This window comes from Bos grunniens, chromosome 16 (assembly GCF_055505025.1).
Source record: "Bos grunniens cultivar Pamir isolate PY7600 chromosome 16, Bosgru_T2T1.0, whole genome shotgun sequence".
NCBI classification, from domain to species: domain Eukaryota; kingdom Metazoa; phylum Chordata; class Mammalia; order Artiodactyla; family Bovidae; genus Bos; species Bos grunniens.
In genome coordinates, this window is record NC_141180.1 from 10075710 (window position 1) to 10098996 (window position 23287).

Genomic DNA, 23287 nt, shown 5'->3' on the forward strand with positions numbered 1-23287 from the left:
CTCTCTAAGATTTGGGGGGTAGTGGAACTTAATAGAAGTTTTGAAGGGAATTAGACCCGTGTTTGAGTCAAGTGCCTAAGATTCAACCTTTCTGAGCTTTGGTTTCCTCATCGATAAAGCTGAAATAATAATACCTGCCTCATGGGGTTAGTACAAGGATGAAAATAAGATACTGGATACTTTTTAAAGTGCTTACCATTGTGTCTGGCGTGTAGCGTGTGCTCAGTATATAGTAATCGCTAAATATGACCTAGCCTCCCGTTGATTTTTTTATTTCTTTTAAAAATCAGTCAGTAAGTCGACCTGACAGATGGCGTTTTTCATCGGGCTCTAGACATTTCTGATGTATCAGGGTTCTTTATGATGTATAGGCTTCAAGAGGAAGGCAAGGGAAGGACAGCAGTGTAGGTCCAAGGTTCTCTCCACCACCCCTGCCTCCCACCCCTCTGCCACTCACCTTTCAGCTCCGGGGACGTTGCACGTGGTCAGTCAGGACGCCCCCAAAAGGTTGCCCACCCCTCTGTTCTTTATCTTGACCCCATCTTAGCAAATGGAGCATCTTCTGGGGCACAGGGCAAGCAGGTAGCTCAGAAGTCTTCTGTTAAGCTTCCTTTCAATGTAAGAATTTATGATTCTGCACACTAAGTGAAATAATTCAGAGGAAGACAAATGCCATGTGATATCACTTATATGTGGACTCTAAAATACGACACAAATGAACACGTCTATGGAACAGAAACAGACTCATAGACACAGAGAATGGACTTGTGGTTGCCAAGGGCAGGGGGGAAGGATGAGGCGTTTGGGATGAGCAGAGTCAAGCTATCATATATAGGGTGGATAAACAAGGTCTCACCGTATGATGGCTCAGCTGGTGAAAGAATCTGCCTGCAGTGTGGGAGACCAAGGTTCGATCCCTGGTTGGGAAGATCCCCTGGAGAAGGGAACGGCTCCCAGCTCCAGTGCTCTGGCCTGGAGAATCCCGTGGACTGTAAAGTCCATGGGGTCACAGAGTCAGACACGACTGAGGGACTTTCACTTTCACTTCACCATGTAGCACGGGGAACTACGTTCAGTGTCCCGTGATAAACCCTAATGGAAAAGAATATGAAAAAGAATATACATAACTGGATCACAACAGCAGATACTCAAACACCGTAAATCAACTATATTTCAATAAAATAAAAACAATTTATGGTTTGTACAAGAGCCACTTTTCCTCTGTGAGTCCAACATCCCACTGCATCCAATCAGGACACTGAACCTTGTCAGAGCTCCCCAAGTGTTCCTGTGAGCATTTGCTGAGAGGCAGTAGGTGTCACGGTCAAGCACCCCGACTTGGGAGCCAGCCTAAGTTAGGTGAAAGTCGCTCAGTCATGTCCGACTCTTTGCGACCCATGGATTATACAGTCCACCGAATTCTCCACACCAGAATACTGGAGTGAGTGAGGAGCCTTTCCCTTCTCCGGGGGATCTTCCCAACCCAGGGATCGAACCCAGGTCTCCCGCATTGTGGGCAGATTCTTTACCAGCTGAGCCATAAGGGAAGCCCACTTGGGAGCCAGCCTACTTGAGCTCAAATCCTGTTCTACCACTCAATAGCTGTGCAACCTCTGTCAATTATTTACTCTCTCTCTGCTTCAGTTTCCTCATCTACAAAACAGAGATGTCCACAGTAATTACCTAGTAGGGCTGTTATGAGGATGACAGTCACTAACTACATGTAAAGGGCTTAGCCCATAGTCTGGAACACTGTGAGTGCTACACAACAGCCTTTGCTCATATTACTTTATATTTAAAGGCACTTAAGAGAGGGAACTTTTCATACTGTTCATGCGGTTCTCAAGGCAAGAGTACTGAAATGGTTTGCCATTCCCTTCTCCAGTGGGCCACAAAGAATGCTCAAACTACCACACAATTGCATTCATCTCACACGCTAGTAATGCTTAAAATTCTCCAAGCCAGGCTTCAGCAGTACGTGAACCGTGAACTTCCAGATGTTCAAGCTGGTTTTAGAAAAGGCAGAGGAACCAGAGATCAAATTGCCAACATCCGCTGGATCATGGAAAAAGCAAGAGAGTTCCAGAAAAACATCTATTTCTGCTTTATTGACTATGCCAAAGCCTTTGACTGTGTGGATCACAATAACTGTGGAAAATTCTGAAAGAGATGGGAATACCAGACCACCTGACCTGCCTCTTGAGAAACCTTCCTTCAGGTCAGGAAGCAACAGTTAGAAGTGGACATGGAACAACAGTCTGGTTCCAAATATGAAAAGGAGTCCGTCAAGGCTGTATACTGTTATCCTGCTTATTTAACTTCTATGCAGAGTACATCATGAGAAACGCTGGGCTGGAAGAAGCACAAGCTGGAATCAAGATTGCTGGGAGAAATATCAATAACCTCAGATATGCAGATGGGAGAAGGCAATGGCAACCCACTCCAGTACTCTTGCCTGGAAAATCCCATGGATGGAGGAGCCTGGTGGGCTGCAGTCCATGGGGTCGCTAAGAGTCGGACACGACTGAGCGACTTCCCTTTCAATTTTCACTTTCATGCATTGGAGAAGGAAATGGCAACCCACTCCAGTGTTCTTGCCTGGAGAATCCCAGGGACTTGGGAGCCTTGTGGGCTGCCATCTATGGGGGTGCACAGAGTTCGACATGACTGAAGCGACTGAGCAGCAGCAGCAGATATGCAGATGACACCACCCTTATGACAGAAAGTGAAGAGGAACTAAAAAGCCTCTTGATGAAAGTGAAAGAGGAGAGTGAAAAAGTTGGCTTAAAGCTCAACATTCAGAAAACCAAGATCATGGCATCTGGTCCCATCATTTCATGGGAAATAGATGGGGAAACAGTGGAAACAGTGGCTGATTTTATTTTGGGGGGCTTCAAAATCACTGCAGATGGTGACTGCAGCCATGAAATTAAAAGACGCTTACTCCTTGGAAGGAAAGTTATGACCAACCTAGATAGCATATTCAAAAGCAGAGACATTGTTTTGCCAACAAAGGTCCGTCTAGTCAAGGCTATGGTTTTTCCAGTGGTCATGTGTGAGAGTTGAACTGTGAAGAAGGCTGAGCGCCGAAGAATTGATGGTTTTGAACTGTGGTGTTGGAGAAGACTCTTGAGAGTCCCTTGGACTGCAAGGAGATCCAACCAGTCCATCCTAAAGGAGACCAGTCCTGGGTGTTCACTGGAAGGACTGATGCTAAAGCTGAAACTCCAATACTTATGCCACCTCATGGGAAGAGTTGACTCATTGGAAAAGACCCTGATGCAGGGAGGGATTGGGGGCAGGAGGAGAAAGGGGATGACAGAGGATGAGATGGCTGGATGGCATCACCGACTCGATGGAGATAAATTTGAGTAAACTCCGGGGGTTGGTGATGGACAGGGGGACCTGGCGTGCTGCGATTCATGCAGTCTCAAAGAGTCGGACACGACTGAGTGACTGAACTGAACTGAAGTGAAGAGAGGGAACAAATCCCCGCCAGGGTCCTAGGAGTTTAATTTTTGGTAACCCATCCCAAGCCCAAAATGTATTTGATGTCTTTTTCCTTTCCTTAAAAATTCTTCTGTGACATATTTAAATTCAACATACCCACATTTGTTTCATATAAAAGAATATTTAAGGCACATATTAATTAAGACAGATGCCCTCCAGCAAGATGCCCTCTATCTACTGCCTGGCTCTGGCGTCCAAAAGTGAAGCCACGAATCATGCCCAGTTTGATGCAAGCAGATGATTTCCAAGGTCTTTTTGGCACTGGTGTTTTGTAGTTTGGAAAATCAGTGTCACCAGACTCCAGGGACCTGCTCCAGTGGCTGCCTACCTGGCATCACCCATGTTTCCCATGCTGCTGAGCTGGCATAGATTTTACACCAGAGCTGAGGTGTGATCTGTGCCATAGGGAGCAATTGCCCGGAAGGCACAGTTGCTCCAGCTGTTCTGCCTCTGTGTCACTCACCCGTGCCACAGACCCGATTGTCTATTTTAAAGTGGATACACAGAAAATAAAGGAGGCTGGCAAAGAAATGAGCATGTGTGCATGTCAAGTCGTTTCAGTCGTGTCTGACTCTTTACGACCCCATGGACCATAGCCTGCCGGGCTCCTCTGTCCATGGGATTCTCCAGGCAAGAATACTGGAGTGGGTTGCCATGCCATCCTCCAGGGGATCTTCCCGACCCAGGGATTGAACCTGTGTCTCTTCATCTCCTGCATTGGCAGCTGGGTTCTTTACTACAAGTACCACCTGGGAAGCCCAAAGTAGTGAGTGGAAGGATTAAAGGAGACGCTTCATGGGATAAGTTCCTGCAGGAGTTTTTTGTTTGGACGCTTAAGAACCAAGAAAAACGCACTGGTAATCACGATCATTCGGGATCCTCCCATCTTCCACTACACCCCGTGTAGCACTTCTCTAACTCCGTGCAAGCCACCTGGACGATGATGGAATCTGACACCTCTGCCCGTAATAAAGATTTAAATCTACTGCTAAATGTGTACAGCACTCTGCTAAAAGTAGGGGAATGACTAAATAAATCATATCACCACCACCGGCCATTAAAAATTATGGTAACAAGAGTTACCATTATGGTAACCAGACAGCAGTGACCTCTGGGAGGTAGAGAGAGGCAGGCGCAATCAGGAATGGTGGCATGGGGCTTCTAAGGACTTGATCTGGTGGGCTACTTCTTTACTCAAATGATAGGTCCTTGAAGTTTTACTATTAAAATGAGTACACATGTTCTATAATCATCTGTATGTGTGCTACATTTCACAATAAAATGAACAACACTTTTGAAAAGAAATAATTATGGTAATGAAGACCATATTCAATTCAAAGTAATAAGCAAAAGAGCAAATTTCAACATTGCTTGCAATCCCAATCACAATTCTGTTTTTAAAAATCATAGGCATGAGAAAGAAGACCAGAGGGAAACACACCCAAATGCTAATAATGCTGAGATGATGGGTAATCTTTTTCTGTTGCTCATTTCCCAAATTTTCATAATGATTAAAAAAAATTATACTAAATCCTCCAAAGGAATCTTTAAAAGTACGATTTTTAAAATTCTTTTTTTTTAAAATTTTATTTTATAAAATTATTTTCAAATGACTTTCACAGCTATTATCTCACTGCTTCTTTTGTAAAATATTTATTTATTTACTTTTGTCTGTGCTGGGTCTTCACTGCTGTGCGGGCTTTTCTCTAGTGGTGGCAAGAGGGGCTGTTCTCTAGTTGAGGTGCAAGGGCTTCTCGTTGCGATGCCTTCTGTGATTGCAAAGCACAGGCTCTAGAGCATCCGGGCTTCAGTAGCTGCAGCACATGGGCTCAGCTGTCCTGCCGCACGTGGGATCTTCCTAGCCCAGGGGTCAAACCCGTGTCTCCTGCATTGGCAAGCGGATTCTTTACCACTGTGTCACCAGAGAAGCCGTATCTCACTACTTCTCGCATCAGTTTGGAGGGAGTCACTATTAAAGAGTCAATGAGTGTGTGTTAAGTCGCTTGAGTCATGTCTGACTCTCTGCTGCCCCATAGACTGTAACTCACCAGGCTCCTCTGTCCATAGGATTCTCCAGGCAGAATACTGGAGCAGGTTGCCATTTCCTCCTTCAGCTGATAATAAATATGAAATAAATTTTACAGACCGGAACATGGAAGAAGCATTTATGGCTTGCACTAAGTTACGCCATTGGCTGGAAGGGAAACTTCGACTGGGTCCCAGGTCTCCTGAGTCCTGATAATCCCTTGACTTAGGGGACTCAGGTGTCCTGGGGCTCCAGGATCCCCACTCTTAGGTGCAAAAAGCTGCTACCTAGGCTTTGGTCCTGTGGTCCAAAGTGGGTGTTTATGGCACAGAAGCTGGACTACACACCAGAAGGTCCCCAAAGATGCAATCTCTGCCTTGGGTACTCCTCTCACAGCCCCTCCTACCTAGCAAGGCACCAAGTTCATGGGTAAAACTCTTTGGAAATACTCCTTGGAAATGTTAAGAGAGAGAAGGAGGAGGAGGAGAAAGGAAGGAAAATGTGTGGATGGAAAGTGGGGATTGCTCTCACTGTTTTCTTTGTGGTGTCCTATCCCTGCTCCCCTGAAGATGGTCATTTCCTGGATGTAGCTCAACTTCATCAACAATTCTGCCACTGACTAGGCAGACAGAAGGGCTTCCCTAGAAGCTCAACTGGTAAAGAATCTGCCTGCAAGGCAGGAGACCCCAGTTCAATTCCTGGGTTGGGAAGATACCATGGAGAAGGCATAGCATAGGCTACCCTCTCCAGAATTCTTGAGCTTCCCTGGTAGCTCAGATGGTAAAAGAATCTGCCTGCAATGTTGAGACCTGGGTTCGATCCCTGGGTCGGGAAGTTCCCCTGGAGGAGGGCATGGCCACCCACTCCAGTACTCTTACCTGCAGAATCCCATGGACAGAGGAGCCTGGTGGGCTGCAGCCCACGGGGCCGCAAAGACTCGGACACGACTGAAGTGACTGAGCACACACACAGGGAGACAGAATGGGCTCTGGGACTCAGGGGTTTCCCCAGAATGCCTCCCTTGATTGGTAATTAATGATTCCCCTACTGGAGACTGGCTGTGTGTCCCAACCTCAGGGAATCCTTATGTGTTAGATGCCATTATGAGGGCCGTTCTTCAGCAGAGGAAATTTAGGCAGAGAGTGAAATGACTTATCCAAGATGACACAGCTGAAGAAGTGTCACAAGATAATGGGCTGAATCCCAAATCAAAGTGCCACCTGCCACATTTCAGAGCCCACGATATGATGCCTCCTCGTGTTTCCTGAGGGAGAAGACTCATATTAGTAATTCCCCATGCAAATCCACTTGATAGAAAGTGTGGGTTTTGGAAAGCAGAAGAGAGAAGAACAGAATTCCCTTCCTGAGGTGCAGAAGTGGGCTGGGCCAGCAGGAGCGGGCTCCAAGTGCTCTTTCCCTGGCGTTTCACTTGGCTCTCTAGAGCTGCGAGCAAATATAATCTGGAGGTTTGAAGAAGAATAATGGAGGGTGGGGGAAGGAGTGGGAAGGGACTATTCCCTGGACTAAGAGGAAGGGCTAAAACTTTTAAATATATCTTGAACTTTTTCCCCCCTCTCTTTTGGCTCCCTGCAAATGTTTTGATGTTTAGATTCGGTTGCCACAGTGGGCTGTTTTTAGCTGCCTAGTTCCATCCCCTCCCCTTTTAACTTTTTCCCTTTCCTTTTGCACTTGCCCCAACATGAAGCTTCCAATTCTTATCTCACTCAGCAAAACATACTGGGGCTGGTTCTGAATGTGGATTCCCCAGGCGTTTTCTCCAGCGTAAAACCTCAGCAGTATTCAAGTCTCTGCTTAACCCTCTTTCATTGAGGATTAACCCCTTAAATAACTCTACCCAGGCTTCCTTCTCAGGGAGGGGACAGGCATTCTTTGCCTTGTGCAGAGAAGCCCTGTGGTCTGGGAATCCTCTCCTGCCCCTCCCTTAGATGATACACGGGTTGGGGTTCAAAAGTCAGGGTAAACTGAGGACGCACCGAACTCAAGAATCGATCACCCCACCGGGGCACACACCCTGGGGCTGTTTCCTTCCCCGGCTCTTTCCCCGCTGTCTCTCTCCGACCTGGCAGGTTTCACAGTCCTCCTGCGGGCTGGGGGCAGGGAGGCACGCAGCAGTCGTTTTTGTTTTCCTTGGATAAGAGCTTCATTGACTAGAGTGTGGACTGACTTCTCTGTCAAGATTCTTATCGCTTTTCAAGTTTCTGTGGGAGGGCGACGCTCAGACTTCCCGCGAACAGCTGACAGCGTTTCTACCCAGGTGTGACTTGGGTATTCAGAACCAAGAATGATTAGAATGAAGCAGGTTAAGGAGAGAAGCGGGAGGTACCATGGTAATAAAAAATAAACCAACCAGGGGTTGTGGACTTCTCTGGCTTCATTACCCTTCTGTGGTATTGTGTTGTGGAGGCTGGTCTGGCTGTTTGTTTACCTACGCTCCAAGCTGAATTTCCTCTTAACGACAAGACATAAACCTCCACACATCTGGCTTGGGTGTATTAATGGATTCCTAGTTTAAAATGTAAACCGGTTAAAGATTTCTGTAGGCATTTCACAAAGGGGGAAAAAAACTAGTCGGGTAGCCTTCACGTGTTCTCCCCCATCTCCTTGTTTCGCTTTATAAGGGTGGTGTTTACTCGAGGGCAGTGGACGAGCATCTAGAAAAGATACGTAGAGACGCTCAAATAACTTTCATGCAAATTTGCAAACGCCCTTCCTCCTGCTCTCGCGGTGTTCTACGGGTTGTTAGGACACGCCCGGGGTTTACCTGGCTGCCCCGGGTCTACCTGCCGGTGCGTGGGCAGGAGGGCGGGGTGAAGAGGCGTGGAGCGGGGTGTGGGGACGTGGAGGTGGGGCCGGGAAGTCCGTTACCAGGGTGAAAAGTAAAGCAAAAACAACGGCCCCAAGCTTCCCGCTCGACTTCGCTGGAAATTCGCTGAGGTCCTAGGCGGCATCCCCTAGGACCCTGCGTAGGACCTCCAGGCTACCCGACGGGCCGGGGGCGGGGGCGGGGGCGGGGATGGGGTGGGGGACGACTTCCCAGGCCGCTCTCTGCGGGGTCCTGGGCCCGGAAGCTTGGGGGCGGGTATGTGTCCCGATGAGGCTCGGGTTCTGGGGAGCGGAATCAGGGTGCTGGGGACTCAGCTTTACCTATAGCTCTGAGGGTATCTATCCCAGGCCGCTGGGCAATCGGAGAGGCTGGGGAGACGGGCCGAGCACTCGAGGGTGCGGGACTGTGTGTGTGTAAGGGAGGGAAATAGACACAGAGAGGCCCTTCCATGACGGCTGTTAACAGTCGAGTGGGGCGGGGCTGTGGGAGAGATCTGGGCTCCCAGAGCCTTCTAGTTCCTACCCCTAAATTGCCACACTAGGACCCTGGACCGTCTCTCTCTCTCTCTAAAGGCAGGTGGAAGCAGGTACCCCTAAACCCCACGGGCGCGCGGGTCTCCCTCTCCCATAGGTGCCAAACAGAGCTGGCCACAGTCGCGTCCACCCACATTCGTCAATGAGCAGTTGAGACGGTCTCTGGTCCTAGACAGCTGGGCTCGGGGAATCGGAACTGGAAGCTCGATTTTAAGATTCAGATCCAGTTCTGATGAAGACTCGGCTCGAGTCTGGGCCGCGAGATCCCGCCCTTCCCGCCACACGACTTTAGGGAGAAAAGGATTTCTGCTACGGGGCCTAATTTGCTATACGGTTAATGCGTCTACAGCCCGGGCGGTCCGGTCCCCGCGCGATCCTCTCTGGGCGCAGGAAAACATGCGAAAGCCGAAGGTGTATTTTCCAGCAACACTGCCAGAAAGCCGGGCGACCCCCGCCCGGCCCGGCCCGCGGAGACCAAAGCACCTTCTCTTTACTTCTCCTCCTAGTCTCTAGGCTTCAATCTTACTTTTAGCCCTTCTCTGAGTTGACTCTGATTTTTTCCAGGTCGCTCATCTTTTCTCGGGCTTGTTCGTTTCACTGTCAATTTCAAACGTTTTGTGGCTGTTAAAAAAAATTCTCTCCCTGCCGCTCGCCCTGGCCTCAGCGTCGGGTTCCCAAGCCGCCGGGAGGCGGTTCCGCGTGTGCGCCTATGTGGGGTGTGCTCGAGCCCCGGGCGTGGACGCACCGTGCCCTCCGATCGCTGACAAGTCTTCTCACGGTCCCGGCCACAGAGGTCACCCTCGGCGGTAACGGCGTGGATTCACCGTAGGGTGCCTCTAAGCTCTTCTCCCACACTGGGGAAATGACACTCCTCTTCGTACCCCGTCCCCTACTTGAAAAGGAGGCTTTTGACGGGGAAGCGGAAGGGGGGGTGTGTACTTTCCCGAAGCTCCAGAAAATGACCACGCATTTTAGAGAAAGGTCGTTTCTAGCTTCCCAGTCTCACCTAGTCTGGGCAGCGTCCAGGACCCACCTCTCCAACCTCACCCCCAACCCCCACCTCCCCAGCCTAGCGGAGGGAGAGATGCCAGCGCGGTGGAGTCATGCCGCTGGCTTGGGCACCATTGGCTCATGCCTGGAGTACGCACATCTGGCGGCCAGCCCGAGCGGCTCCGGTCCTGATATGGAGCGAGAGGGCGGGCGGGTGCGTGCGTCCCAGGAGAACACGCCGCGGCCGGCTCCTCCCCGAGCTTGCATCACCGGTCCCCCTTTTCCCCTCCTCCTCGTTGGCCCCTCCCCCCGCCCCGCTCACCCCTCCCGCCCTCCCGCCCAGCCTAGTTCTGCTGGTTCGCCGAGGAAGCTATTAATAGCATTACGTCAGCCTGGGATTGGTAACCCAGAGTATTTGGGCGCGCCGCCAGCCGGAGGGCTATAAAACGGGTGATGCAACGCGCTGCCAGCCACAGTCGCACGCAGAGAGGCGCGCACTGCACGGCGCTCACTCTGCGCCGCCGCCCCAGCGGACCCGCCAGCCCGCGCGCCGGTCGTGAGCCCCTCTGTGCTCGCCAGCCGACCCCGCAGCCAGCCAGCCAGCCCGACCCCACCCCGACCCTGCCCGCCCTCCGGACCCTGGCCGCCCCGAGTGGATACAGGAGGTGAGCGCGGCGAGAGTGGCTTGCTTTGATTATCTTTGCGCCCCTCTAGTAACCAGTCCCCGACCCCCGCGCCCACCCCCCGCCCCCCGGCACTTGCCCCGCAGCCTCCAGCTTAGAAAAAACTCTGGCTGAATCTCTCTCCCAGCCACCGCTGCTCTTCCGCGCTTTAGAAACTTTCTCGCAAAGAACTTTCTCTTTTGACTTGGGGCGCGAAACGTTCCTGGTAACTGAGAGGTCTTCCGCCGGCGTCGGAGCACAGCTCCTCGCCGCCCTCGCGTTTACTTACTCCCGGGGCGATCGAGGTGCTCAGATCGGTGGGTGCTCAGAGTGGCCGAGCAAATCAGGCTCGCCAGCCGGCTCCATCCCTGGCTCGGTGCGCCGGCACTTGCTACTCCCGAGCCCAGCTTTCCCGGGAGGCCGGGGCTCGCGGAGCGGCTGCCCCAGGGGCGGAAAGGAATGAATGGGGAACGAATGGGCGAGCCGGGGTCGCGGGCGCTGCCGCTGGGGGTCGCCCTGCCCACCCCGGAGCGCTGGGCGGCAGGATCGCGCTGGTAGCCGGCGGCGAAAGTTAGGATAAGTTTTAAGAGGTGGCGCGCGCTCCTGTCGCTGCCCTGGGGCAGAAGGCGGAGAGAGAGCACCGGGGACAGGTGCCGGAGACTTCTTGACCCAAGTTTCTCACACGCTTTTCTATCGTACCTGTGAGTCCAGTTCTGGTCTCTTCCTCTGGTGGCTCGCGGATTTCTCTGCTTTTCTTTCTTTCTTTTTTTTTTTTTTTGATTTCTCTGCTTTTCATCCTAAGAGACCCACCGTTGGGGATTGGGGGAGGGAGCGAGAGTGCGAAGCCAGTTGAGATATTTGAGAGACAGGATCTGTGATCCAGGAGCCAGGACTTGCACTGCCCTTAGTGGCTTGGAGCCTCAGCATCCCCAGCGGGGAGGTGTGGACATATAGAGGCTCCTGGCCGCTCCGCCTGTTTGCAAGCACAAGGTGCTGGTTGGGCCGGATAACCATTACGGTCCTTTCTGGACAAAGGTTTTCAGATTCTAGAGTGGTGTTAACTGAAAGAAAAGCGACCTAGGAGGGGACTTGAATGAGGGGGCTTGGATGTCGCTGGCCGCCCTCTGAGGCAGTGAGGAGAAAGGGACTTCTGTACGGGGCATCTCTTCCCTTTCCAAGGTGCTTTCCACTGGATGGTTCTCCGTCTCTGCTCCCCACCGCCCCCCCACCCCATTTTCATCTCATCAAATTACTTCCTTTCCTCCTAACCGTTTTCTTTCCCCTAATTTAATTACCAAATCACAGTAAGCTGCCTTTCCTATGAAGGAGTTGCTCACCCCTTAATAGAGCCAGAAAAAAATAAACTGGGCACTAGAAAATGTGGGTGCCCTCTGAATGCATCTGTTTCAGTATGGGTGACAGTCACATCTGTTTGGGAGCCTCCTGCTCTTTCAGTTTGAATGAAGGAGAAATTGGTATGACTGTCCCTTTGTTTTGCAGCTCCCATTTGTTGTAGAATAACACTGCAACAGGTAAACACAGCAACAGGTAAACTGTTGCTGTAAGGATTATCTGAATGAAGACCCGGGTGGGTTGCAGTTGTTACTGTCTAAATGGTTTCAGAGACAGCACTGCAGGAAGCACACCAGGCGCACAGTGTAAATAAAATACAGCCCCCAGCACCTGTGGCAGCCTCTGGATCCTTCCTGTCTTAACCCCACCATTCTCTCTCTCCCCTTGGTCTTTTCTCTCCATTATTCTCTTTTTTACCCCCATACTCCTTCCCTGTCTTAATCCCATCAAAGTCTCCTCTCTTGTGGGCATAGGCTCCTCGGACTGTTGACTGTTCATCTACCTGGCCATTGGCTCTCTTCTCCTTTGCCATTGCCTTCTTGGGGATGGAGTAAAATGAACAGCAGGTGTGTGGTCAACAGTTTGGCCTGGGCTGGGCCACTCACCAGCTTTATGGTGACCTTGGGCAAGTCACTTTGCCTTTCTGGACCCCATTTTACTCAATTGCAAAATGAAGATCTGACCTAAATGACTCTAGTTTTGGATGTTCTATCCCATTGTACAGAGCTCATGATTTCTTCCTTTTTCAGTTGGGCTGGGCAGGGAACAGGGTCAGTGGTTCCAAGTGTTACTCGGCCCGGGGAGGAGGAAGTATGCAGCCAGGACACCACAGAAACCAGAAATGGCTTCATGTGTGAGAGCTGGCTACTTCTCAAGTACTTAAGACCAGTGGAGACGAGCTGGTGCCAGCAAAGAGTGGGGTGGAATTGATCTGTCAAGAGCCCTGAGGTCAATCAGAGTGCAAAAGAAGCTGTGACTGAGCTGAGTTTCTTGAGGGCTCCAGTTAACGTCTGATTAATAGGACCTAGTTTCATTAACAGGAACATTATGAGCCTCTGCCCCCACACCCCTGAAATGGGGGAAAGTGGATCCCATCACAGTAATAATGGCTTCCCAGGATGTGTGTAAATCCACTTTCGTGTTTGATCTTCCCGACAGCCCTGTAAAGGGACTGGGGCAGGCAGTACTGGTCTCTCTTTACAGACAAGGTGACCGAGGTCCAGGAAGCATGTCGCTGAGAGCTCAGCGTGTGAGTGGTAGTATAGATGCCTGCAAGCGTCGTCTCTGTCCTGATGCCTAGTCTTCCACCTACACCTGGAGTGTCTTTGTACCTCCTTCCAGTGGACTAGGAGAAAGACCAAGATAGGAAGTTAGTGAAAGAACTGGCTCCCTGCTATGTTTTACAAGTAGTGCTTAGTGGAAAAAAGATGAAAATTAAAAGTGAAAATTCACTGTAGTAGCAGCTACTAGGAAATAAAATCTGGGAGCTGAATTTCTGGTTAGAGACATAGATGAGTAAAGTTTCACTTTCTTGAAAATGATGAAACTACTGATGATATGACAGGATTTTTGACTAGAGATAATGATGCAGAAGCCAAATGCAGGTTCTTTGTAACAAGTCTGGACAATTTTAAGATCAATATAGAAAGTCAGCTCAGAAAATCCTCTGAAATGTTTTTCTCCAAACAGAGATATTCAAAGGTCTCAACTTTCTGAAAAACTGAAGCTTTACCTTCATTTTTCTTCTCAAGGACACAGCTTTGAGTCTAGGCTTATCACACTTTTAAGAGAACGAGGCAACAAATAACGAGAAAGTATCTCAGTTCAGGTCAGTCACTCAGACGTGTCCAACTCTTTGTGACCCCATGGACTGCAGCACGCCAGGCTTCCCTGTCCATCACCAACTCCCAGAGTTTACTCAAACTCACGTCGGTGATGCCATCCAACCATCTCATCCTCTGTCGTCCCCTTCTCCTCCCACCTTCAATCTTTCCCAGCATCAGGGCCACCCAAGACAGACGGGTCATGGTGGAGGGTTCTGACAAACGTGGTCCACTGGAGAAGGGAATGGCAAACCACGTCTGTATTCTGGCCTTGAGAACCCCGTGAACAGTATGAAAAGGCAAAAAGATAGGACACTGAAAGAAAGTATCTCAAGAAACTGAATATTAGTCGAGTGCAGGAAAAGCCCATTTCTCTACAGATACCATTGCTTTACTTTCTGAAAAGCTTTTAAACATTTTCACAACCAGTTTGCATCTTCAAGTAAGCCCACACAATGCTTTTCATAAAAACATTGCATACCACTGGCATTCTTCCGTTTCTTTCATCAGGACTGCTGACTTTACACTAAGATGGGGAGAAAAAATCCCAAAGAGCAGATGCCAAGCCCTGAAAGCTCATTAATAAACTTGGGAGATGAAATGGAACTACACTCAACTGCAGTGGAATTCAAACTGCCTCTGTAGAAGCGAGCCGTGCAGTCCTCCAGACAAAGGCCAGCCCAGTGGTAGCTCTGAATTCCATTCCTGAACTATTGGGCTTTTAATAAAGTTGGAAAGGTAGGGAAAACACGAATGCCTGGGAGGATCTTAAGTCTTTCTGGCTTTGGAAAGCTGGCTTCTCAGAGTTTAGAACCTGCCAGAAAAGTCTCCTCCCAACATCCTAAGATTATAGGATTAAACTGATAGGAGAGCATCAGTTCTGATTCATGACATATGGCTTTGGGGAGAGAATTGGTCAATTCATACATTTCCTGGGTTTCTTTGAATAGTCAGCAATGGTGGTGTTTGTTGACCTGGAATTCTTGCCTCCATCTGTGGATCTTGGATCCACTGGGGGATGTAGAGGTCAGAGTGTTCTATTCATTAAGTGTTTGAGATCAGAGAGAGTGACCAGCCACCCATCTACCTGGACCCCCTCAGAGCCAGCCCTGGGCTGGAAAGATCCCTGGGAGGCCTGATAATAACATATTTCCTAGTTGCATTATGTTTTTCCAGGGCATATTCAGGTATTCTTTCGTCAACGCCTTGCCCAATTCTCTGGGAAAACAGGGTGATTGTTACTAGCCTTCTTTCTCACAGAGGAGAGAGAAGGCTCTGGGAGGTATAATGATGACAGAGGAGGAAATGGGCCCCTAGTCTTGGCATTCTGACCCCAGTCTGGGAATTTTGTGGATAAAAGATGCCCTAACACGTACTCCCTGAATGCGGGGGGCAGCCCAAGTGTACACCCAGGCAGAGAAAGCTCAGCAATTCATCTCAGAGTTCAAGCTTTCCATAGCCCTTTCTTTTGTCTCCTTGTCTATCCCTTCAGCTCCAGGGCCCTCACCCCCTCCCCACACCTGCTCCCAACCCCCAAGAAAACTGTGCTCTGGCTTTTTGTTTGCTTTTGCAACATAGAGAATCATATTCTATATTCTGTAAAGTGGGGGCATGAGTTTTGGAGTCCTGATGCTGCCGCCTACTAGCTCTGTGACTTTGGCCAAATTATTTAGCTTGTCTAAATGTTAGTCACCTCGTCTCTACAGTGGGACTGGGACCTAAGTGGGTTCTCATGAAGGTGAAGTGAGATAACGCAGGTAAGGTTTCTGGTATGAAGGAGGCGCTTGTGAAACATTTGCCGCTTGCCAAAGGGCTTCTCGTCTGGTGGGATGTGGCTAATGACCCCAGCTTCCCACACGGAGAGGCGTACTCCAGGGGGACCGCCCACCCTGACAATTCCCACATTCATCTCCCTTGGAGAAGTGACTGCAGGGGTGAGGGGCTTGGCCACTCCTGGAGGGAGTATACGGCAGGGAGAGATTTACAGAGAGCTGTTCCAAACTGGAACCATGGAACCATTATTATCTCTGCTCCCTCCCGGCACCTTTTCCCTTGGGGTTCCCTGGGCTGTAGAATGATAGAGATAGATGGGACCTCAGAGGCCATTTGATTTGACCACCTCTCACCAATTTCACATATTCAGTCCGATGGTCTCCAGCAGTTGGCAGGCATTGGGAGCAGCCAGAGCCAGGGTCAGGTTCTGGAAAGATCCACAGTGGGACTCTGAGCCGGTGCGGCAGGAGCTCCCAGACTGTCAGATGGAGGCTGAACTCAGGTCTCACACCACTCCCTAATGCCAGATCCGGTCCCAGCCCCCTGTGCCCCCAGCCCACGCCCCTCCAACCATTGTAGGGCTGAACACTTCCTCAAAAAAAAAATCCATATTCTCTGCGCCTCACGTTTCTTTACTCTGAGGTCTTTTGCTTCACCAACCTTAACCTTGAGGGGTGACCTGAATTCCCACATCCAGTCCCTCTTAAACTGGGATGAAGAAACCCACCTGCGACCATGACTGTCCTCACTCTCACTGACTCGGCTCCAACTTCCCAAGGGAGAGGCTTCAGAGATAGATTTCCTAAACTCAAGGGTCCCCGCTCCTTGCTTTTGCTTTCCACTCACAGATTCTACCTGATTTCAGATGCCCTCTGAGTTTCTCTTTATAAAAGAGACTGCAGATGGGGTTACATAGAGTCTCTCTGATTTTTTTTTTTTTAATGCTCTTCCTCTTTTGGACTGTTTGAGGCTACATTTGCATATATTCACATCAGCCAACACTAATAGCTCCTGTGAATTCAGAATAGCCTGAAACGCCACTCTTTATAAACTTCAACCAGGCATTTTATCCACATCACTGAGCTGGGTTTTTTAAGAACCTGTTTTACTTAAGAACAGGATGGCAGGAAATGAAAACAAAGCAGAAGCCGAGGGCTGCTGGGACCTTCCTCTGGAGGTGGGGAGGTGGGACTTGGGTATTGGAGGTCGCAGGTGCGGGGGTGAGGGTGGGGGGACTTGATCCCGAACCCCCAGATCCCTGAAGTAGTTTGGGTTTCCATGTGTCTTTTCAGCAAAATGATGCTTCAACACCCAGGCCAGGTCTCTGCCTCGGAAGTCAGTGCCTCTGCCTTCGTCCCCTGCCTGTCCCCTCCTGGGTCACTGGTGTTTGAGGATTTTGCTAACCTGACACCCTTTGTCAAGGAAGAGCTGAGGTTGGCCATCCAGAACAAGCACCTCTGCCACCGGATGTCCTCGGCGCTGGACTCCGTCACCGTCAGCGGCAGGCCCCTCGAGATGTCAGTCACCAAAGCCGAGGTGGGTCCTCCCAGGGGTGCCCGTTCTTCCTGCGCTTACTTGTCGCACAGCTCGCCTGCACCAGGCATGCTGTAGGCAGGGGGCCACAGTTGGATATTGGGTCTGGAGTTTAGAGGAGAGTCAGGGTTAGAGATAGTGTTGGAAGCCATCAGAGTGTGGAGAGTATGGAAAGCCATGAATCTGCACGAGATCACCTTCTGCGCCCAGTTGTTTCGAAGAAGCAGAGAGTGCGGTGATGGTTTTCAACACCACAAGAACCCAGACTGTGGAACAAGGACCAGCCAGCCATGCTCACTGCCTTGGTACAGGTTCTGGCCGAAGTTCATTTCTGTCTGTGGCGCCTGTGCGGTTCTCCACTTGGCAACCTTTTATAAGACGCCTGGAGTAATAGGCATGCTGAGAAGTTTGAGGTGGTTGCTGGTGATGCTGGTGCGGGATGGCTCTGAAGGACTTCAGAGCTGAGTTCTCCACTGTTCTATTGGCCTTGCTCTTCTGGATGCAAGATGGGAGTGTTTCTGGCTCACTTATCTGACATGATCACTGCCTTTGGGCAAGAGGTAGTGGACCTAGCCAGAAAAGAACTGAGTTTAAAAGGCAGTTGTGGGGAGGGGGGTGAAATCTTTTATGATTCTAAAAAGGGAGGTGGAGGGGCTAATAATGTCTCCTCCATAGAACTGATCCAAGGGGTTAAATAAGATGGCATTTGTGAAGAGTCTAACAGAGGGCCTGGCGGAGAGTTAGCATCCAGCGAATGGGAGGCAGGATGATGCTGTATGATGCTGTATTCATAAGATGTCATTAGGGGCATTGGCTGTACCCTAATTAACATCAGAGGAGGTCACTGGTGCCTAGTCCAACACTGAACAGTGTATGGTGAAACATGGGACCCTCAAGGAAAAAATTAAAAAAAAAATCTTGTCTAAGTAAGTATCTTAAAATAACAGAGGCAGCTATACTCCAACAAAAATTAGTTTAGAAAAATACCTTGAGATAACAGGATGCCCTGGAAGTAGTGAGGCCCATGGAAAGAAGGAAAGCATTTCAGAAGGATGTGTGGAGGGCTCTTCTGAGGAAGAAGCAGGCCTCTTGCTTCGTGGAAACATTCCTTAAAGCCACTCATCCACTCTGCTTCTGTGTTCATCCAGTGATCTTGGGATCTGTGATCAGTTTAACAAATACACTTTTCTATAGGGAACAGGATGCACCTAATGGTCTAACTGAGTGTTCTGGTCTCCTTGGTGGTGACTATAATTCACAACCCTGCAGGCATCCTGTGTGTCTGGGCAGTGCGAGCCTCCTCCCCAGGTCCTGGTCCCCTCTGAGAAGGCAGCTTGGGGTGACCAGGCAGCTGTGACCCAGAGAGGATGTGGGATAAGGAGACACATGCCTGGGTTTACATCCGTTTTGCAGCCTGCTTGTCTGGTCGCCATGAGCTGGTGACTCCTGGGCCTCCTTGAGCACAATACTCTTGGCCACTCTTTGCCTTACTTCCATGTCCATAAAGTGAGGGATTGGGACTTGCCCTGGTGGTCTAGTGGTTAGGAAGTCACCTGCCAATGCAGGGGACATGAGTTCGATCCCTGGTCCGGGAGAATCCCCCACATGCCATGGAGCAACTAGACTCAAAAGCTGAGTGCCTGGAGCCCCTGCTCTGCAACAGGAGTAGCCCACACACTGCAACAAACAGTAACCCCTGCTCTCTGCAACTAGAGAAAGCCCGCCTGCAGCAACAAAAACCCAGCACAGCCAAAAATAAATAAATTAATAAATTCTTTTTAAAAAGTGAGGAGGTTGAACTACATGGCCCTTAGAAAGGCTTTCTCATGTCTGACAGTGTGTGACTCTTGAGATTTGCTCTACTTTCAAGTACTTCCTCTTATGAGAAAACTTTGAGTCCTTCCTCTACAAAAACATCTGCAGAGTTAGTTGCAAAGGAGATACTAGAGTTGCTGATTTCTTGATGAAGACATCTATGATGAAGTTACTGATGATAACTGAAGCCTTCCATAGCACTGACCATAAGCTAAACCTTGTGCAGGGGACTTTATTGACATTAATTTGACCCTCATCACAACCCTATGAGGGAGGTAAGGTGATCCCATTTTATAAATGAGGAAACTGAAGCTCAGAAGAGCGTAATGACTTGTACAAGGGCTCACACCTGATAGGCGGTGAAGCTGAGATTCAAAGGCAGTTTAGTCTAAACCCAGCGTCTGCCTGTGTGGTTCTAGGATCTAAGACATAAAGGGTAGAAGTGCCTCTCATGTGTTTCCCCCTTGGGCTTGGTTTCCCTATGTTCCGAAGCCTCATCTCAGCCTAAGCTAAGTCAGTGTCATCTAACCCAGAGTCAGATATGAGGTGATCATGGTGGTCTAGAATCTCTTCCGTTTGAGGTGGGGCTCCCATGCCCTTTCCAGCTGTCTGGAGCAGTGACAAGTGACATGGAGGCCTGACATTAGTAGCCTAAACCATCACCCACTCTGCCCACTGTGAGTTCACTCCAGCTGGACTCCAGTCTCTGAGTCAGTCCAGCAACTGGACTTTGCTGATTCCCTATCAGTCCTCAGACAAAGTCAGAGTGATCATCCGTGGATGACCAGATCCTAAAGCTGGACGGGATTTTCTTCTCCGAGGATCCCAGGGCTGTCTCAGGGTGGGGCTCAGAGGGAGAGATCAATATCATCAATAGTTGGATGAGTCAATGGATGGTTCTAGTTCTCCACCCACAGGTGGCACCAAGCCATGGGCTGATGATGCCTCTTTGATTGTGGAATAGGCTTGGGTTCGTGTTCTCTAGGAGTTTTGCGTGGGCCTCCTCTGAATTTAGGAAGGAGGTGCTATGATGATGCTCCAGGTGACGATGGAGATGGATAGAATATGAATAAAAGAGGCAGGGGGAATGGGTGGCAAGGTGATGCTCCTGAGGTCATTCTAGGGGAAAGGTCATACTTACTGAACAAAATCTGTTTCTTGCTCTAGTTATTACAGTTATTACCAGTAGTTATCACTTTGAGTATCAAACTCTGATGTTAAAATCCAAATAAATGCTTTTTAAAGGTAAAATTTTAGTTCACTAGTATTGCCAATATAATTTTAACAGTTCTTTGATTTCCATTATTCATTCTTAAGTGTGTGTGCGCGTGCATGCATGTGTGAGTATGTGCATGTGTGTTAAGATTTCATGCAAAAGTCTAGAGCTTTACTTCTGGATTCTTCAGGGCTGCCCTGGTTTGTCAGTTTTAGCTGGAAATAAAAGGCAGTGTATTTGAGGTGGGTTGAATTTCTGGCCTCCCTTTAAGCTTATGCCTCTTGAATTTTACAGGTAGCCCCTGAAGAAGATGAAAGGAAAAAGAGGCGACGGGAAAGAAATAAAATTGCAGCCGCCAAGTGCCGCAACAAGAAGAAGGAGAAGACAGAGTGCCTGCAGAAAGTGAGTGCCTGTTTGCCTTGCCCCTCCCATCACTCACACCTGGCCCCTCCGACCTCACGCCCCATGGGGAGAGGAGTTTGAAAGACTACACCCAGAAGTGCTTTCCCAGGAAGGACATTGTAGCTGGTGGCAGGAATGCCAGTTGCAGAACGAGGAAGTAGTAAAGCTGTTAGTAAGATAAATGTCTTTGGATGTATAAGATGCAGGTGTATGAATTAAAAACGACAGGATCATCTGATGCCCACACTCATCCTCAGTCAGTCCATACATGTCCAGAAGCTTCCGGGCTGTCGGATATGTCCGTCCAGTTCAAGGGGCTTCACTCGCCCATTTTCCTGAGAAAAGGAAGCTGCCAGCTTTCATTTGGCTCACTGTGAAAAGCCTTTAATTAACGTCTTCCCACAAGTTATCTCCTTGCCCCGCAGGCAGAGGTTACATTTCTTTGCATTCTTATCTGGTTCTTAACTCTGCAGCCCTTCTCCTTGGCACAGCTGATGGTCTGTGCTCCCAGCTGCATTCAACAGGCTCCCCTTCCGGAAAGGAGAAACACCTGTGGGAGGGGTGTCTCCGGGCAGGTGGAGCGGGGCCCTGGTGCGGTCCTTGCAGCAGCTGTGTCCCCTTCCCCAAGTGAGGACAGGCCAGGGCAGAGTCTTCACTCGGGTTCCCGAGGTCCCAGGTTCCTCAGGTTGCATCAAGGTGGGGGGTCAATGAAAACTAAGACATTTTGTTTATTTCTACGTACGTTCTTTCTGTGGAGATGAGCTTCTCAGTGAAATCAGACTATAAACATATAAGACTATAAACACCACTGAGTCTGGATTTCTTTCCAGCCCCCAAGGTCCTTTCAGGTCCAGACAACCTGCCTACAGGCTATTTGATTCTTAGAAAGGAGGTCTCTGCTGTTGGTTCTACTGCTGTTCCGTTACTATTAGGATCACAACCTGCCTCCGCCTTGAGTGGAGACTCGAGGATATCTCTGAAGGAGCTCTGAGTTCAAAGGCTTCTCCAAGCTCTGGACTCTCTCAAACTTAATGCTGCTCTCCCAGCTTTGTGGGGCTTCATAGCAGGGCGCCAACAGCATTCCCCTGCAGGCCATTCCCCACTTGATGAGCCCCGACGTATTCCAGCCGTTGCCCCTGCCATCCAGGGGCCACCAGCAGGCCACCCCTTCCTCACTGGACCTTGGTTCCTTCCCTTGTTTCTTTTTTGGCTGCACCAGGCAGCTTGTGGGACTTTTGTTCCCCAACCAGGGATCGAACCCAGGCCCCAGCAGTGGAAGCAGAGTCCTAACCCCTGGATCACCAGGGAAGTTCCCTTGGCTCCTTTCCTAATACCTCTGTTGCTTGTGCCCCAGGAGTCGGAGAAGCTGGAGAGTGTGAATGCTGAGCTGAAGGCGCAGATTGAGGAGCTCAAGAACGAGAAGCAGCATTTGATATACATGCTCAACCTGCACCGGCCCACGTGTATTGTCCGGGCTCAGAACGGGCGGACTCCGGAAGATGAGAGGAACCTTTTTATCCAACAGATAAAGGAGGGAACATTGCAGAGCTAAGCAGCCGTGGTATGGGGCGACTGGGGAGTCCTCATCGAATCCTCCTTTTACATCCGAAACCCTGAAGCCATTGGAGATCTGACTTCCTATGCACCTCTTGAATCCCAGCAGCCAAGAACCATCAAGGCGGGAGTGCCCTCCGTGACTCAGCCGGGCCTTTCCACTCCACTCCAGAGTGGACTTTGGACCGGGGCAAGGGCATCTTTTGCCTCCACTCCAGGATTTAAGGCTTAACATCCCGGCCATCCTTGGATTCTCCAGATGACCCCCAGTTAGGGTCCTGCCTCCCTTGCATCTGGATTCTGCAAAATTCAGGACTCCCACCGTTAGGATCCATGCAGAAGAAGTGTCTGTAACCTTGGGTGGGTGGGGTGGGGCCACCTCCTCCGCTGCTGCTGCCACGGTCACTTGTAGGGGACATGGAGTGAGAATGGCATCTCGTGAAGTTGTGCAATGGCCAGGGTTGTGCTTTCTAGCAAATACGCTGTCCTGTACAGGAACTGCTGTGTGCAAGGCATTCGTTTCAAAACTAGGCATTGTGCTCTACTGATGTTTGTGCCGCACGACACTGCTGTGACTTTTTCATGACTTAGCTCAGGCTCTGAAAGTTTGGGGGGCTGTCGCCACGTGCAGTGTCTTGCTAAGTGTTCAGATGGCCAGAAGGGCTTGCCAGCCCTGGGAGGAGAGAACTGGGCTGGGCAGCGCTGAGTGCAGTTTTGTGCCAACAGAAAAGACGTCTTCCGCTTGGCTCTCAGGCATTAATGCCGGCCCTCTATTGCAAACTCAGTTATAAGGTCACAGGAAGAAAGCAGAAACACGAGTCCAGCTTCCAAAGGCTTAGGAGTCTCTGCTCAGTGACTTAGGTCAGGAATTTTTTTCTAGGCCAGAAGAGCCAAAGAATATTCCACTTTTCCTGTTCTTGCGATTGAAAACCACATTCAGTAGACACGCATTTGAAGCCACGTGATGCCCAGGCTTTAGCATTATTAGATGTTAATGGCATCATTTCTGTCATGCAGATGTTTGTAGAAATCTGGCCCAGAGCATTTATAGCTGTGAGAAAGTCTACTCACACTGGCCAGGAGGTCTCTGGCTACTATCTGTTTAAATTCTGACGTTTCTGTGAAATCCTCAGAGTGTTTAGTCCTACTCAGTAGTATCATTACAATTTTCTGTAAGAGAAAATATTATTTATCCTAGTATTCTTAACTTGTCAATATAATAAATTTTGGAACCAAGACATGGTGAACTAAA

General features: G+C 49.7%; 1 protein-coding gene and 1 long non-coding RNA gene across 7 annotated transcripts in view; one reads left to right on the forward strand and one right to left on the reverse strand.

The window, feature by feature from the left end:
* Positions 1-23287, forward strand: part of ATF3 (activating transcription factor 3) — a 55335-nt gene extending 32048 nt beyond the window's left edge. Inside the window, exons 1-5 of one of the 5 annotated variants that reach the window (XM_086343320.1) lie at positions 10377-10569; positions 14253-14480; positions 16808-17051; positions 20374-20481; positions 21836-23287. In XM_086343320.1, the coding sequence (XP_086199446.1) occupies positions 16812-17051; positions 20374-20481; positions 21836-22033 (546 nt within the window). In that variant the 5' untranslated portion in view covers positions 10377-10569; positions 14253-14480; positions 16808-16811 and the 3' untranslated portion in view covers positions 22034-23287. Of the gene's footprint in view, positions 1-10342; positions 11268-14252; positions 14481-16782; positions 17052-20373; positions 20482-21835 lie in introns of those variants that run through there. The other 4 variants (XM_086343317.1, XM_086343322.1, XM_086343319.1 and 1 more) reach the window with 4 other exon arrangements.
* LOC147356149 (uncharacterized) lies at positions 5148-8762 on the reverse strand. Of its 2 annotated transcripts, none has more exons than XR_015143092.1 (3): positions 7531-8762; positions 5559-5624; positions 5148-5479 (listed from the first exon to the last, which is right to left on the reverse strand). It is a non-coding gene; the product is annotated as an uncharacterized LOC147356149 (long non-coding RNA). The 2 variants fall into 2 exon arrangements; XR_015143091.1 differs by having other exon boundaries at positions 5148-5395; positions 7531-8311.